We start from the raw sequence: 16,722 nt of genomic DNA on the forward strand, positions 1-16,722 counted from the left end.
ATTTTCAGATCCACACACCTCGAAGAAGTCACTGAGCACTCACTTTCAAAGCACACATGGCCAGCCGCCACACCCCATGTCCATTTACGTATATGTGGTCAAAGCACGACTTTCCATAGCATTTTACATAAAACAATATATAAATAGCCCAAGGCCCTTTCGAAATTGCCACACTTAGCTCAGGGAGGCAGGCAGTATGTAAAAAGGGCCCAGTTCCCAAAGCCTTCACTTTAGAAGTCAGAATCCTGCTTTTCGCCACTGCGATTACTGCTCTGTGTTCCACAAAAGCCCTTCACAGATGCCTGTTTGGTTTGCTTCCAGAATGGAAATACCTTAATTAATGGCAAAACGTATTCCCAAAGAAACCCTTTATATATCACAGTGTTCTTACCTCTTTTCAGCACTGAATTGAAAGGAATATATTTATGTCCATTTCAATGGTGGGGAAACCACATGCCAGGGATGCATGACTACCTACAGGCGTGTTTGCATGCTTTCGTCACCCAAGAATGCTCACAAATACGGCCCTAAACCTACATTTGCAATAAAGGAGATTTCCCTACATTGGCGCAATTTCTCTATTTGCAAATCACTTTATGATGACAACATTTTGCTAGTCCAAATACTATTATTCAGGAATTTACCAATACAGATACCAATGCTAGTCGAAATTCTTGAGTAGGAAAATTGCCAATTTACATTCCTTTTCGCTCACCCAAATTGTACAAAATGTATTGTGAATTGGTTCTTATAGGTATTGCTTCCTTCCTCACTTGAACGCTGTGGGACCCTGTGCAAATTATTAAACCCTATGGCTCAGTTTCGCTAACTGCCAAAATTAGGAGTGCTTAAAAACAATAAAAGGAACTTTTTAGCACCATAAAAAAGCTTCACATATGATTGTAATATGATATAAGCGAAGCGTAACCAGAGGGAGGGATATGTGTAAATTGTACTGACGTGGTGTTTTGTGCATATTTTGTGTATCATAGTAACTCAAATATGCTTGTAAATCTGTGCAGAACGTGCTTTCTCTCCTTTGGATAAACAAACACGTTTGATAAACCGAAAGACAAACTTTGCCCAGCAATGTTACCATGCTGCAGTAAAATAGTCATAAAGAGACATGCAACCAGTTGCGGCTCGCTCGTAATTCTCGGAGGGAGGGGGGTGTTGCGAGGGTGTTACCGTGGGGGGCGGGGGGCATTGTAAAGTATAAATAAAAGGTACCTGATCCCGGTCCTGCACCGACTCCGCTCCTGGGCCGGGCTGGAACATGAACAGGCATGCTCCCTTCCCTCCTGTAGCCAATCACAACGTTGCAATGGCAGTGTTGTGATTGGTGTGGAGACCCGGGCAGCTCCCAGCTGGGCACCAGGTAGAGAGGCCATTTTCTCTATGTAGGCTGCATGCCTACATAAAGAAAATGTAGAGTGTGCATGACTGCTTTGGTCTGCCCCAGGGCCGACCAAGCAGTCAGGGCACTCAGAGTGGTGCAAGCCACTCCTACCCGACCCGCCCACCCACCTGCCCCCAACCAGGCATACCCTCCCGCCTGCCCCCAACCAGGCATACCCCTACCTTCTACTTTCTCGCAGCGTGAGAAGCAGAAAATAAAATAGCATTTAAAATACCATTTTATTTTCTGCATCTCGCACTGTGAGAAAGCAGTGGGGTAGCACACCTATCACATAATGGAGAGGCTGCCCCTGGTTAGTACATCTGCAATGGTGTTATAGATTTTTGCCAAGGTTTGGGGATTCCCAACAATGGAGGACCATTTTAGTGCCCTGCAATTGTTACTGATCAGTGGACTTAAAAGAGAGTGCTTCTTTGTACTATTTTTCCTCAGTGCCCATGTTTCTAAAAGAGCTCCCCCTATCGTCAAGCACAGAGGAATGTGTTCACTGTCATCTCTTTTGTCCACTTGTAAATAATTATGTTACCCTGTTAGATCTGTCAGCCCTAGGGTGGTCGTACCCCATTTTTTTTTGTTGCCCTTGTCGCCTCATTTTTGCCACCATCTTTTTGTTAGCCCTAGGTCTCTGGGCGCCTTACCACTGCCAACCAGTGCTGAGGTGCAGGTGCTCTCTCCTAATAACATGGCTGCCGCAGGCCCCTGCTACTGCGGAGTGGCTATTGCATACACGCACTAGTGGTTAGGAGCAGGCTGGGACATCTTGATACTGTATCTTTACCATCCCGCCTGTTTGTCCCATAGACAGCTATGTGAAAGCTCCTGGAACCTTCCAGCCCCGGGAGGGGTTATGCTTTGCCGCCTTTACAGGAGGGTCACCTGACCTAGGGGTATAAGAGGAAAGGAGGGAAACTGAACTAGTCAGTTGGGGCACCACTGGACCTGGGGGAACCTCTGCCGGAGCATAGGCGGTTGGCCCTAGAGGAGGAACCTACACTACTGGGACTGACTGAGTTTAGGCCCTGCTGTACCCAAGTTAGATGAGGGACTCTGCCTGCCTACTGATCTTGCCCAGTGTGGGGGAAACCCAGGGGACCACCTCCAGTGTGCCCCAGGGACCCACCCTGCCTCCAAAGCCTGCCAACTCAACCCCTATTCTTCCCCCCAAGAACCTGCCTTGAGACCTGCTGTGAACCTCCCCCCCTGAGACAAGCGCTTTGCCACCCAGGTGTTGTGAAGAAGAGGGGGACTGGCTGCTGTGTGCGCTGCTGATCAGGAACTGCCGGTAAGCACTGTGCCCGCCTAGCGCTAATCCGCCAGAACTGTGCCCCCCTAGCGCCATCTGGCTGGAACAGCTGGGCCCCTACATGTTCCGACTCTCGGGCGCTGCGACTTCAAAGCGCTGCCAGACCATCACCGTCGCAGCCCAGGCCGTAGCGGAACTGCTGTGATGCCCCCTACCTGTTAAGACACTCCAGCGCTGTGCCCTTCAAGCGCCGCAAGCCAGTCATCGCCACAGCCCGGTCCCTACAAACTAACACTGTGTCCGGAAGCGCCGTCACGGCCGGAGAGTCACCGCCGCGGCCCGGTGCCCGCTACTCTGAGGTCCCTCTGTTACCCAAGTTCGCTGCTGCGGCCCCGAAGCCTGGGAGGGCCGCCGCGGCAGTGAGGGAGGCCGCGCTAGGCCCCGGGGCGTTCCTCAGCGATTCACGTCACCGGCCGTATCCGGTAGCGGGCGCAGCCCTCCATTGGTCCCTACGGCTACGCCCCCCCGGAAGCTGCCCACTCATTGGCTTCCGCGCCCTGCCCCCAGAACCAGGCAACCTCATTGGCTCACGGGGAACATCGACGCGGGGGCTCCAAGGACTGCAGAGGCCCCCGGGACAGAGCCGTGCCGACTTTTTGGAGGCCCGAAGCCTACAGGTAACCCCCCCCCCAGGGGAGGGCAGAAATCATAGGGGACGGCGGGCTGCCGAGGAGCCTCGAGCGATCAGCGTGGCAGCCCCGGGACCGCCCCTCACCTCTGGGAGCTGCAACTGGGCCCTGTAGGCCCATTTGAGTCTTCATTGTGGAGCGGTTGGGCCAGGCCGGGCCTGAAACTGTGATAAATGTAGATGACTGGCCACATGGATTAGCCCTTATTATATACCCTTCGCAGAGTGCTCCTACACAGGAAATGTTGCCTGGAATATCCCTACCAACCCAGTGCTATCCTGATTAATGTGAACACTGAAATGTTGTGCCTATGATGCCCCTAGTTACCGAGAACCTTGTTGTTATGGGCCTGAAGTTTTAGAGAGGAATTTACGCCTGTTTTGCGCAGAAATTAATTACCTGTCATTTTGAGATTCGCTGACCCATTGATGTGAATGGACTGAGTGTTACCCTGAAATTCACTGTTTCATTTATTTGAATGAATTGATTGTTGCCCTGCGACTATCTATTTTGGCTACTCGAATGAATTGCCTGTTGCCTTGAAATTATCTGCATTATTCTGGAAATGAATTGATTTGCCATGATGTGAAATAGATAAAAGATCTTGTTTTACCAAACAACCTGGTGTGGCGTCCTCCATTGTGTGTGCATGACTGAGTCCGGGTGGGTGAGTGCTGCACAACCGCTTTACACATTGCCTTTGGGAGCCTTCCTACCTCGCGCCAAGCTAACCGTCAGAATTGGTGACCCCAGTTCTAACATACCCCATATGTTGATGCTCACTATTATATAGTCAATTTTACTCAAGGTTGTACCTCTTCTGTACATATATGCACTCGGGCTGTCTGATGGCAGCCTGCCATTGCAGGCCCTTAATCCTTGTCCAGAAACCAATCAAACCATTTGAATTGCCGCCGTTGAACAAGGAACAGAAGTTCCGGCTTCCACTGTGGGGATGCCTCTTGCCATGTCCTACTCTTCTAAAACTGTTTCTTGGCCCACCACAAGCTCAAATTCACAATTTAGGTCCCACCTAGGTGCCACTGAGATATCTGGAGATGGCAATTCTAGTTGGCTAATATCTATCTTTAGGGATATTTTAGCCCATATGGCTAATCTTCCTGATGGTCTGCCTCTTGGGGAAGGGACATCGTTGAAACTGAAGGTCCTGTAGCCCAATTTATGGGGCGTATCCAAAGCCCATGGTTCTTGTAATAGTGAGAAATCAAAACGGTTCATATATTCTTGCCATTCTAAATCTGTTAGTTGTGCCTCACCCCCGCTATGTTCCATGAGACCAGATGTTTTGTTCCTTGTGTGGGTTCCTCACTACCATTCTGTGAGCTGGAATAAAGTACTACTGCATCCGTGAACTCAACTTTTTCTTCAACAGTTCCCTGGTGTACTTTGTGAGGGTAGTCAGCAAAAGATATTCTGTTGGCCATTCCTTTGGGCGGACTTAGGGCACAGGAAGATTTGTTGCAATGCATGGTTCCAGTTCCCTGTGTCAGTCAACTGCCTCTAAATCATTTTGGCTACTATTGGTTTCAGTAAAGGCTAGCCCTATTGTACCTCTGTTGAGGCTGTATAGTTGAATGTCAGAAGAGGATGAGAAGATGAAGCCAGTGGGAATATCTAGCATCACCTGGAAGAAAGACGTGATGTTTGCTATAGTGTGATAACCTCAATCTATATATGCATGCTTACAATCTTAGTGTTATAGGTGTGATATAGTGAAGTTAGGAATGAATACATTGATATATCTATACCATAGATACATGTGCAGTCTAAGTGAGAGTTGGGAAGCTTTCTTACACAATCCCTGGACTTACTGGAACCACAGATTACCAATCAATCATAACATCAGGTTCTAGTTTGTTTTCATTGATTCACCACGGATATGTGTGTTATGACAAAGTTTGTTGTCTTTTTTTATGTGTACTCTCTTTATGTAGTTCGTATTTCAGTCCTCTGTTTAATAGTCTATTGATTTTAGATTGGTTCTTATCAAATGATTTATGTTTTTTGTATTAACTTGTCTTATACATATATTTATGAATAAATTGATTCATAGTTTTTTTTAAATTGTGTATTTTGAGTTTGGGTTGAGTTTTCTGCTCTCGTTGTATGGATGGTGTGAGTGGAGTTATGTTATGTTATATTTAATTTATATGGTGCAACAGCTGCCCAAAAAGGGTTTCCCGGCGCCAGCCAGTAAAAAGAAGAAATCAAATTGAAGGTTATTGGTTAAAAAAGTTTTTAGGGATTTGCGAAATTGGTTATACACTGTTTCATTACGAATCGATATGGGAAGAGAGTTCCATAGGGAGGGACCAAGACAGGCAAAGGATCGACCACCCATCCGTGACAGTCTGATTTTGGGCACCGAGATTTTCACTTGAGTCGATGAGCGGAGGAGACGAGAAGGCACGTAAGGACAAACCAAGGACTGCAGAGACTGAGGGGCCACTCCAGTTTTGATTTTGAACATATAGCTCAGGGCTTTGAACTTAATTCGGTTCTCCACCCTGAGCCAATGAAGATCACGCAGGTGGCCCGAGACAGAAACAGTTCTAGGAACCTGGCATATTAATCTGGCGGTAGAGTTCTGGACCATCTGCAGTTTACGAGGCACCTCCTTGTTGGTTCCAAGATAAAGAATGATGCCGTAGTCCAGTCTATAGGTGACAAGAGCCTGGACTACGGTTCTCTGGGTATGACACGGCAGCATCCAGATAATCTTTTTAAGCCATTTCAAAATGGTGAAACATGTAGCAGCCACCTTTACTGATTGATGTTGCATAGTTAATGAGTCATCGCTGATAAAGCCTAGGTTACGAACTTGGCGGGAGGGCTGAGGAAGGGCATCCATTTCAATAGGCCAGTGTTGGGGACCCCAAAGATCTTTATTGTTCCCCAAAACCAGGACCTCGGTCTTCTCTCCATTGAGCTTGAGATAATTTGCCTGCATCCACGAAGCAATTTTACCCAAGCCCATCTTAAGGGGGGAAGTCCCAGCCACTCTCACATGTCACAAAAGGCAGAGACTAAAAATAAAAATGAAAAGAGTAGATTTGAAAGTTGTAAATTCCCCCACACATGATAGAATCAGTCAGTTTTCACTGATTATCAGTGTTAGATTTCTAACAGACATTTTATGCAGGAATTACTATTTTACTCATATCTTTCTGGTAGCGAAGATACGATGTAATGTGATTGGAATTTAGTGCAAGGTTCGTGTTAAGAGGGAGCAGCGACTGAATAGTTGTTTACAAATTCGTGATATCAGAGAAACATGGGAATGCCGATTGGCTGAGAGCTCCATAAAAACGTTTCATGCAGTGACAGTTTTCTATTAGCTAAAAGTGATAGCGGACCATAGATCTCTCATTGGCTGAAGTGGTTTGACATTTTTCTAGATAGGAAAAGTGGATTCAAGAGGGAGCAGCGACTGAATATTTGTTTACAAGGTTCCGATATTATAGCAACATGGTAATACCCATTGGCTGCGAACTCTTTAAAAATGTTTAATGGGGGGACAGCTTTCTACTGGTTAAAAGGAATAGCGGACCAAAGAGAGAACAGGTGCTTTGACCCCTCATTGGTTGAAGCGGTTCTACATTTTTCTAGATAAGAATAGTGGGTGACAGAGGATATGGGATACTTATTAGTTGATTAGAGATCGTTAGCAAGGATAAACTTGGCAGTAATATTAACTCTATCGTCAACAGTGATGACACGAAGTAGGGTGTCTGGCATTTAGTGTACGACTGGTGTTATAAGTAAGTAGGGTTTGGATGATCGTTTGATAAGGTATCATAACGCAGGAACTCGGCAATGCCGATTAGTTAATGGATTTTCTGAAGTGTATTATGTGAAGTGAGGTGGCTATGGGTTAAAAACTCTCTGAAATGTCGTCTGTAACGATGTGCCACCACTGGATGCAAATGGTCAGCGGACCACAGAGGGAACGTGATACTATTGAGTAGCCTAGAAATTCTAGCCTCTCATTGGCTATAGCAAGCAATGATGGCAAGCTCACGATTGGTTGAACAAGGGTTTTTAAGGCGAGATCTAGGCGGAGTCCATTATCAGCGGGATTTGGCGGGCCGCGCTGAGAAGAATACACATAGAACGGACGATGTTGAAGTTGATGTTGATGTTGATGTTGAGTTGGCTGTTAGATTGGCCTGCACTTGGTTTAAGACAACCCAGAGAGGTTTATAGGTAGTAATTTTTGTATGTTCTTTATTATTTAAATTTTAGAAATTGAATAGAGGGTACTTAAGAATTTACTAAACGAAGTTGGATATTGGTGAGTGGAGTATCATTTGTGATAAAACCTTATGGATATTAAGTGTTGAAAAAAATTGTAGAGGTAATAATTGGTTATGTTTTGGCTTCTTGTTTCTGTTGAAAAGCCGGCTCTAAAGCCAGATTGAGATGGGTGTAAAAACTTTTGTGACTCTACAAATTGGGACTGCTGTAGATTAATATGCCTCTCTAAAATCTTTAAAAAGGCCGGTATCAAAGAAATAGGCCGGTAGTTAGAAGGCAGATCAGGAGCCGCGTTACCATTCTTCAGAAGGGGGAGCACCATAGCATGTTTCCACTCTGGTGGAACTGTTGCTTCCTGTAAGGAGGCATTCAAGAGTTCCGTGATTACCATCAATGATGGCCGCTCAAGCTGCTGTTGCACAGATAGGGAGAGGGTCTCTGGGAGAGCCTGATTTAACACTGTCTAAAATACGTTTAAAGAGTCCATGTCTAGTGGAGACCATGTATCCAATTTAGTCATGGATTCATAGGTCGCCCTATCTTGATCAGAATAGACATTGTTTATTAGAGACAGTGTAGATGCTGTTCTGGGGGGATTGTCCGGTTGCGACTGAGGAGATTTGTCAGACTGCCTGCCCTCTATATCAGAATATATTTTCTCCACTTTCTCGAGAAAAAATTTAGCTAGGTCTTTGCATTGCCGATTGTTCAAAGAAGGGGGCCTAGATTGAGTTTCCGAACCAGAAAGCTCCTTGACCATTTTAAATAATGTCTTGGAGCACTTCAGAGCACTAGAGATGGTTGCAGATACATATTCCGCACAAGCGGATTTAGAGATTATGATATTCTGTTTTGGCCCTTTTATAGGCAAGTTTGGAATCTGGTGCTTAGCTCCTCCTCCAGCGTCTTTCCAACAAATTACATTTAATTTTCTCCATTTTTAATTTCTCAGTGAACCAAGGCGCAGGGGAACGGTGGTTGTTTACCTTTTTTAAAGAGAGAGGGAGACGGGTATCGATAACGTTTAAGAGCCATTTTTGTACGGCACCCGAAAGAGTACCCAACATTTGTTTAGAAATGGGAGTATTTGAAGACAAGATCTAATTTAGAGTTACCATGTCTAATTTCCCTCTAATTTCTTATGGGTTTCCTGAAGGTCGAACTAACAGAAAAATAATTTGCTAAAGTCTCCAAACAAAAACCAATGGCAAAGTGATCAGACCAACATAAAGGAAGGGCTGAAGAGCAGTGAATGTTAGATATACTGGAAAAATAGGATCCAATAAATGGCCAGCCACATGAGTGGGGCCAGAATTATGCAATTCAATGTTCATTGCTGCCAAATCAGAAATAAAAGTGTGTGTGTGTGTAGCCTGAGTGACCATCAGGACCATCCCCAGAATTGTGAATCTGTGTGACTATTGGAGTAAGTATTGATAGTTATAGGAAACCTTTAGCTTCAAGTCCAAAGGAAACCCTCTTTGTGACATCAAACCTATTTGCTAGAGACATGTCACTGGAAATCACCAGCAACCAACTGACGCGCCATAGGTGACTGTTGCAGAAGATAGCTGTGTGTACTCCCAAATAAGGCAGCACACACATCATCGAAGTAGCCCCTGGCATCACAGACAGCTAGCAGGTTGATAGAGTGCCATTGGTGTATTTTGCCGAAACATTGTTCCCTGTGGTGGATTGGCTAAGTCTTATGTTGGTGAAATTGAAGTGGGCATTAGCATGGAATTCCCTTACCACCCATTGCCTTGCTTCCAATGACTGCAATAAACTGGTGCAATCTACGATGCATCTCATTATCCATCGCCAGCAGCTACATTTGCTGGTCTGTGAGATGCCTACAGTGTCTCCACTAACAATCTGTAAAGAACCTGGGGCCAGGAAGTGGAGTGCAGCCATTATATTGGTATAGTCAGGGAATGGCTAGAAACAGGCTTTAGAGGATTCATATTCCTGAACCCAGCTTGCACCATGTTAAGGAGCACTTGGGGGGTAAAGTAGTATCTGGCAATTACAGCTTCCCTTGATATAGCAGAGATGTTGATTCTTTACCTGTCAATAGTCGCTCTCTTCTTCAGATAAGTCCTATTTAAAATGAATGGCAAGACAAAGACATTCTCTGACATGGTAAAAGTAAAAGCAGATTGTCTGTGTGTTGTTTTCTTATGTCTGCAACTGTGTGAGATTGGATGATTGAATAATATTTAGCTGTTGAGGTGTATTGTTCTGATAGGGTTGTATGGCAAATTACTGTGAAATTAAATACTGTTACACAAAAATAGTTTGGCAAAAATATTGCCTGCAAAAATATTGTGCTTACATACATGGGCATGATTCACAAAGGTAAGTATGCGCAATTTCAGTATTCACAAAACTGTTAATACCAGATTTACATGGGCGGGGACTCTGCAGTTGGGGCAGAAAACTATGCACATAAAAAGATAGGCCAGGCCCCAACTGTGGATTTTTCGTCATAAACTTAGCATTGAAATGCAATTATGTGAATACTGCAAAAGCGTAAACTTACAAAAACATGTACATTTATCTTTGTGAATAAGGCCCCATTGTGTAAACTACCAAAATATTGTGTTGGACTTCGAAGCGGCTACATTTACTATTTCGACCCCAACGTAAGCAAAATCAGAGAAAGCACTGGAATTCAAAGGGGTTAGATTTACTATTTCCTCTCCACTCGAAACAAGAGTAAGGAAAGTGTTGGACTTTGGAGGAGCTAAATTCATTATTCGCCACTCCAACATAAGCAAAATCAGGGAAAGTGTTGAATTTTGGAGGGGTTACTTCAATTACAGCAACAGTATGGAAAGTGTTGGTCTTTGAAGGCATTACTCACTCCAACCTCAGGAAAACATGGAAAGTGATGTCATTAGGAAGGGTTTAGATGTTACATAAAGCATTCCACATCCTAATCATTACAAAACAACCATATACATACCGAACAACATAATTGAAACCTATTCAAAATGCAAAATATACATTATATAAATGAAATAAAAAGTTAAAAAAATAAAAAATATTTGAAACAACATTTTTTAGGTTTGCACTTCCACCCCAAAAAACAACCACTGTCAAAATAATGATGTCAAATTGTAATAAAAACAATGTACTTACGCTTGTTTAACATATTCCTTCCTGCTGAAGTAAGTGACCCGTTTAGGGCCACCCAGGTCACCACTGACCACCTCTCAGCCTCCCGTACCAAATGAAGAGTCGGTCAGACAGTAGAGAATACAAACCAATAACTGTTTATTATATACACTCAGAGTGAAGCCCCATCTGTACAGTCGCTAGAAGTGCTACAGAGGGAACTAAAATCAACAAGCATAGAGATACATTATGTACGTTTCATACCTGGGCGAAGGCACGCCCACAGTGGAATTTTCCAGGCAGATGCAACTGAACAGTGAAATCTTACACAACCCAGACACCTCCGATCTGCCGGACCCCTTTTTGCAAACATCCCACACATACGCAGAATCAGAACAGGGGGTCGAGCCTTCTTGCTCCTAAAGTATGGAACGATATCCCAACACACATCAGAGCATCCTCCTCTCTTCTTGAGTTTCACAAGAAGCTGAAGACCTGGCTCTTCGAATAACCCCACCCGGCCTTGAGGCTAGGCCCCTGCACAGTGACAGGAAACCCTCACAGGTTACAGTGCACTGTACAAATCCCAATAACATACCCTTAACATGGACACAAGACGTTGTTCCATGATAGACTTCCCCCTACCATTTGTGCTACTTGTCTAGGTTTATTCACATTGTAGCCACCTAACCTGTTCTTTGGTTGTTCGGGACTGGCAGAATTTAGATAGAGGTTGTTGGCCCTGCACCCACTGCAGCACAATCTCCTACTATCAACAGACGGAACTAAAGTTAGCGAAGATTATTTCACCAGTTTCTACTTCAATTGAGAGGGTTACTCTGGGTGCGAAACCACCTAAACTCTAAAACTGAATATCAGGAGAACTCTAAGGATAAAAAACAGAGGGGCATATGTACGAGGAAGTGGGAGAGTGAGGCGTTAGTAGTCATGGCTTAATGCCTCACTCCGCCACTTCAGATACGCAAGGCTGCACTATATTTACAAGGATATGGTGCAGCCTTACTTTTCCCCCTGTGCTGGTGCTACACTTAGTGGTGTAGCATCAATGCAGGCACCCTTGCACCATAGTGCAAGGGTGTCTGAGCAGGGGAGGATTGTTTATGTGTAAGGTGTCCCTTCCTGCACATAAACAATCCTAAAATGCCATTTTGTGACTTTTATGTGTGCTGCTTCATCTAGCACACATGAAAGTCACAAAAGGGCATTTTATTTACAGATTGTCTATGTACAGGAAGGGGTATCTTCCTGTACATAAACAAATAATGGCACAAGGCAGCACACATGGAAAAAGCAAAAACGAGAAGAAATGTATTTCTCCTCGTTTCGCCAACTTAAAACCAGGTTTTTCCTGATCTTAATTTTGGCGCTGCCTCCTATGTCCACTGCCCTTGTACATAGGGGGCAGCATCAAAATCAATGGGTGTTGCGACTGAACGCCCACTGCAACACGTACTGCCCAACCCTTTCACACTAACCATAGCATGAAAGGGGGCCTTATTTACAAGGCAGCGTTAAGCCACGTTAAGTGGCTTAACTCTGTCTTGTAAATAAGGCTAAGCCCCTATCGTCACCACAATGTCTGAAAAAGTGACGTTTTGGTGGTGATAGGGGCTTGTACATATGCCCCAGTGTCTGTTCTGTTTACATGGATACCTGCATTTTGAGAGGACCGTGTCTGTATATTGATGTGTACCTTTATGTCAGATCTGTACATGTTGGTATTTGTGTTAGTCTTTAATGATTGGATGTCTATATATGCCTGTCTACATCTGTGTATGTATACATGATCTGTTCCAGCTCTGAATGTTAAGATGGCATCACAGTTTGAGGTTTAATAGTGATCAGCAAAATGTTATGTTCCTTTTTAAAGATAGAAAAATGATAATACTAACTGGGGCACAATCACATTTTCATCAATGTACCAAAAGACTGTTCCCACCTGTAATTTTATAATACTGCAAAATATATCTTAGTTGTTTTAAGTAAGCAGCTGCAAGTGTTTCATGAATTAGGCCTACAACGTTTAAGTTGGTCACAACAATTACATGTTTCTTTCAGGTTGTGTGGGCTGATAGTTACAAAGTTGGCTGTGCTGCTCACTTTTGCGCAAGAGTTCACCCATCGGGGTCGAATGCTGTCATTTTTGTATGTGACTACGGACCGCCGTAAGTTAAACATTGAAACAAAAATGCTAATATAATGTATTGTTTGTAAGCAAGACCTTTAACATGTGACAGTTTTAAGTGAAATGAGTTTCTACTGCTCATCTCAGTCACTAAAACTACGGGACTCATTTACAAACCCCTTGTGCTGCCGGTTTATCGCTGGTGCGTCACATTGTTTGATAAACCGGCGGGCTGAGAGCAGACCCATATCTACGAAGCCACGAAAAGTCACTCTGTGTGGCTTTTCATGACCTAGTAGATATGGAGTAAGGCAAAGAAGTGCAAGTCGCTGTGTTCTCTTACTCTGTGTCAAAGAGGCACTCCATGGGCCTTGTGGTGAGTGTTCCCATGCAACAACCATGGATTTTGATGCTGCCTCAGGTTTACAATATCACGTAAACCCAGGCCAATGCCAAAACCTTGCGCCTCCCTAGAGCAGGTTTAATAAGGAGAAATGTTTTCATTTCTCCCAGTTTTTTACTCTTTCCATGTGTGCTCCATTATGCTTCATACATAGAATGAGGAAAACACCTCCATTGATTGTTTTTGTGCAGGAAGGCGTTCCTTCCTGCAAAAAACAATAATTTCTACAACACTGACACCCTGGCACCATTATGCAAAGGTGCCTGCATAAGGAAGCCAATTGAGCGCCAGTGCAGTGGAAGAGAACATGAAGGTGCCATACCCCATAGATACTGTGCATTGCTGCCGCTTTCTTTCGATGCAGGGCAGCACAGCAAAGTGACTCGCTGCGCTGCCTTTCGTGAAAGTTGTAAATGAGGCTGTAGGAGTCCATGAACAAAGTTGGAGCAAGGCACTGATTTATCTCTGTAGACATCAGTTTCTCGGTCAGCAGCACCAATACATTTCAGAAAGATTGTATGTTGCATTGTGAAACTATCAGTATTTGCAATGTTTACTGTTAGTCAATTCATTTTACTTTAAACATTTTAATTCATTACATGTGCTTCACGGTGTTTGAGGTTGCACTTTTCGAAGCAGTCCACAAACTGTAACCTATGTTACAACCGGTCTAGGGGCCATGGGGCACTTGGGGATCATTAGGTAACTGTTGAGGTGATTGAGTGGGTTTTCCTCTGGCAACCTATGGCCAGGGCAGGACTGGCCGTAGTGGGCACCGGGCATTTCCCCTGTGGGCCGCCAGGGTGAGGGCTGGTTTTGGACCTCTTGGGGGATATTTTTCTTACCGGTCCGGTTTTGAAGCATAGCAGCAATATCTGCCCCCAAGAACAAAAGCAGCTGCAGTGTTTTCCACATGCACCCCTCTCACCCTCCCATCCCTCCTGCTGCTGGCCCAACTCAATTGCCAGGGCTGGTTTGCGTTCCCAGTCCGGCCCTGCCTATGGCTGCCCAAATGAGTAAACCTTTTCAGCACTTAACCCTCAGGGAAGGGAGGCAAGCAGTCCAAGACTTCCTAAGGGAGCTGGTCGGAAAACATTCCTTACCCCATAGTCTTTACAACGACCAGCCTTTAGAACAAAGTCGGTACCACGCATGTGACATTACCATGCGCTACTTTACCACGCAAGACGTTACGACTTGCTGTAGGGGGCGCGTTGTTGGACTGGTGTTGGATTTTTAGTCCTATGCCTCCCCTACTGTTGCATAGACTGGAGTTAAAATAGTAATTTATACTATTCCAAAGTTCAGTGCCCCCTAAAGCAAGCCGTTTTAATGACTTGCATGCTAAAGTAATGCTTTGTAATGTCGCAGGCACGATACTGACTGCATTGTAAAGGCGTGCAGGGTAAACGCCTGCAGGGTTCCATCATACAACTGAGCTGGTGTAGTAAAAGTGTGCATTGTAACACCAAATAATGGATAGTGCAGTCAATACTTTTACTTATAACATAAAAGTATTTTATTATACTACTATTTAATACCACATCAATAGATAATACAGAATGCTCAAATGCTCATAACAAATCTCGATAGGTTCAAGCTTCTAAGCTTATGTCTGGTGCTGTGAGTATCTTGTATGTTTTTTAGTGACCAGAGGTATTTATTTCCCATATGTACTGGCTTTTCTAAAGTGATCTCTGGCAATGTTTAATTCCCTATCTCAGAAGTGTCTTCAGTAGTGAACGGCTGCTGTTCGGAGCATTCATTGGGCCCTGCCACTGAAAATCTGCCACCTCCTGGAGGTGTTTTGGGGACCACAGAAGTTTATGGTCAGGACAGTAAGAGGCCACTGGTCACAGCTTTGCAAGAACAGAACCCCCCTTGCCTGCCCAAATGAATCAGTCATCAGTGTTGTCGTCAATTATGTCATCAGTAATGTCATCAGTAATGTCATGAATGTTGTCATTAAACATATCATCAGTGATGAAATTGGTGTGGTCATAAGCGCATGACTGGGACACAAGTTATGGTTAGTGTACAGGGCCAAAACTGGTGAATTTCAGTGCTTTCTGAATTTAGTTTTATTAACAAAACTGCAACCACTTTAACCCTTTTACAACTGGGCCTCTCCACCCTCCCTAGTGCGGCACCCTTTTTTGTCTACTGGGGAAAGTTTGTACTTGGGGCTCCATAACATTTTTCCACATTAGGTATCCATGCATAATTTGAGTCCTTTGTTTCCAACATATGGGTATTCTAAAGGGTACCCTTTTTGTGGATTACTCTGGAGGGGACCAAGAAAATAGGCAAAATATAGCTACATTTTGAGGTTTGGGAAAAATATGAAAAAAGTGCTCTGGCTTGCCCATTTTCTCTTTTTTTTTTTTTTGCGCTCTCAACCTACTTTCAATTGCAGAAAACAGTATGAAACCCATTGGTGATCGAGAAATGCTGTAGATATGTGAAAAGTAGACCAAATTCAGCAATGTGTAGATCCCTCAAGGTTTTCCCAAAGAAAGTAACTATTGAAATAAAGAAATATTGAAAATGATTAAGGAAAAATGGCCATGTGTGACAACGTTTTCATCTGGAACTTTTTGTCACAATGGCTGATTTACAAAAGCCATATACCAATAGGTCCGCTAGAGCCTGTTGGTTGTGAGGGTAAACAGTGTTTGTAGATTCTCTAAGAATCCAAGAAACCTGAGCCAACAACTGAGCTACACTGTGCAGTGTATTTTTAATTTGGTAGAGTATAGATCAATTTTATATGTTTGCAAATGTAGAGCGAGAAATAGGTACCAAGTAAACATACATACTTCTGAAATGGGCACAAGATGTGGAGTTGAGGAGAAGTGATTATTTGTACATCTCTCAATTTGTGGGTACTCACACTAGCATACGATTTAGAGGGTATTTTTCAAAATGTCTTCTTTCTTATGAACTGGCTTACATTTGGAAGGCACAAATGCAGCAAAATCCAATTGGTAATACCAAATGGTTGTCTATTCTATGCGCCCACATGTCTTCCCTCACTAGTGTGGATAAGCCTGGGGCCTGCAGTGGGAAATGGCCCATAAACGCAACATATACACCACATTTTTTTCACTGAAAAATGACCTTTTGTTTGCAAAGTGGCTAGCTGTGGATTGTGGGCCCTAGTGCAGCTGGCACCTAAGGAATCCTAGCAAACTTGCACATGCTTGAAAATTAGACACCTGGGGGAGTCCAGTGTGGGGTGACTTGCATGGCTCTCACCAGGTTTTTCACCAAGAATACCTTGCAAACCTCATACTTTGACAAAAATAAAAAAATGTCCTCAAATTTCTGTGATGGAAAGTTTTGGAATCCACCCAGCATTCCCCCAAGTCTCCCGATACAAATGGTACCTCACTTAACATTGAAACAGCCCGAAATGTAACA

General features: G+C 44.1%; 1 protein-coding gene across 3 annotated transcripts in view; it reads left to right on the plus strand.

The window, feature by feature from the left end:
- Window positions 1-16,722, plus strand: part of LOC146855202 (glioma pathogenesis-related protein 1-like) — a 403,498-nt gene that overhangs the window by 123,631 nt on the left and 263,145 nt on the right. For 2 of the 3 annotated variants that reach the window (XM_085652850.1, XM_085652851.1), the window contains exon 3: window positions 12,830-12,936. The exons of the other annotated variant lie outside the window; for it this stretch is intronic. In XM_085652850.1, the coding sequence (XP_085508976.1) occupies window positions 12,830-12,936 (107 nt within the window). The remainder of the gene's footprint in view (window positions 1-12,829; window positions 12,937-16,722) is intronic. 3 annotated transcript variants of the gene reach the window in all.

Source organism: Triturus cristatus, chromosome 4_1 (genome assembly GCF_964204655.1).
Source record: "Triturus cristatus chromosome 4_1, aTriCri1.1, whole genome shotgun sequence".
Taxonomy (NCBI): Eukaryota; Metazoa; Chordata; class Amphibia; order Caudata; family Salamandridae; genus Triturus; species Triturus cristatus.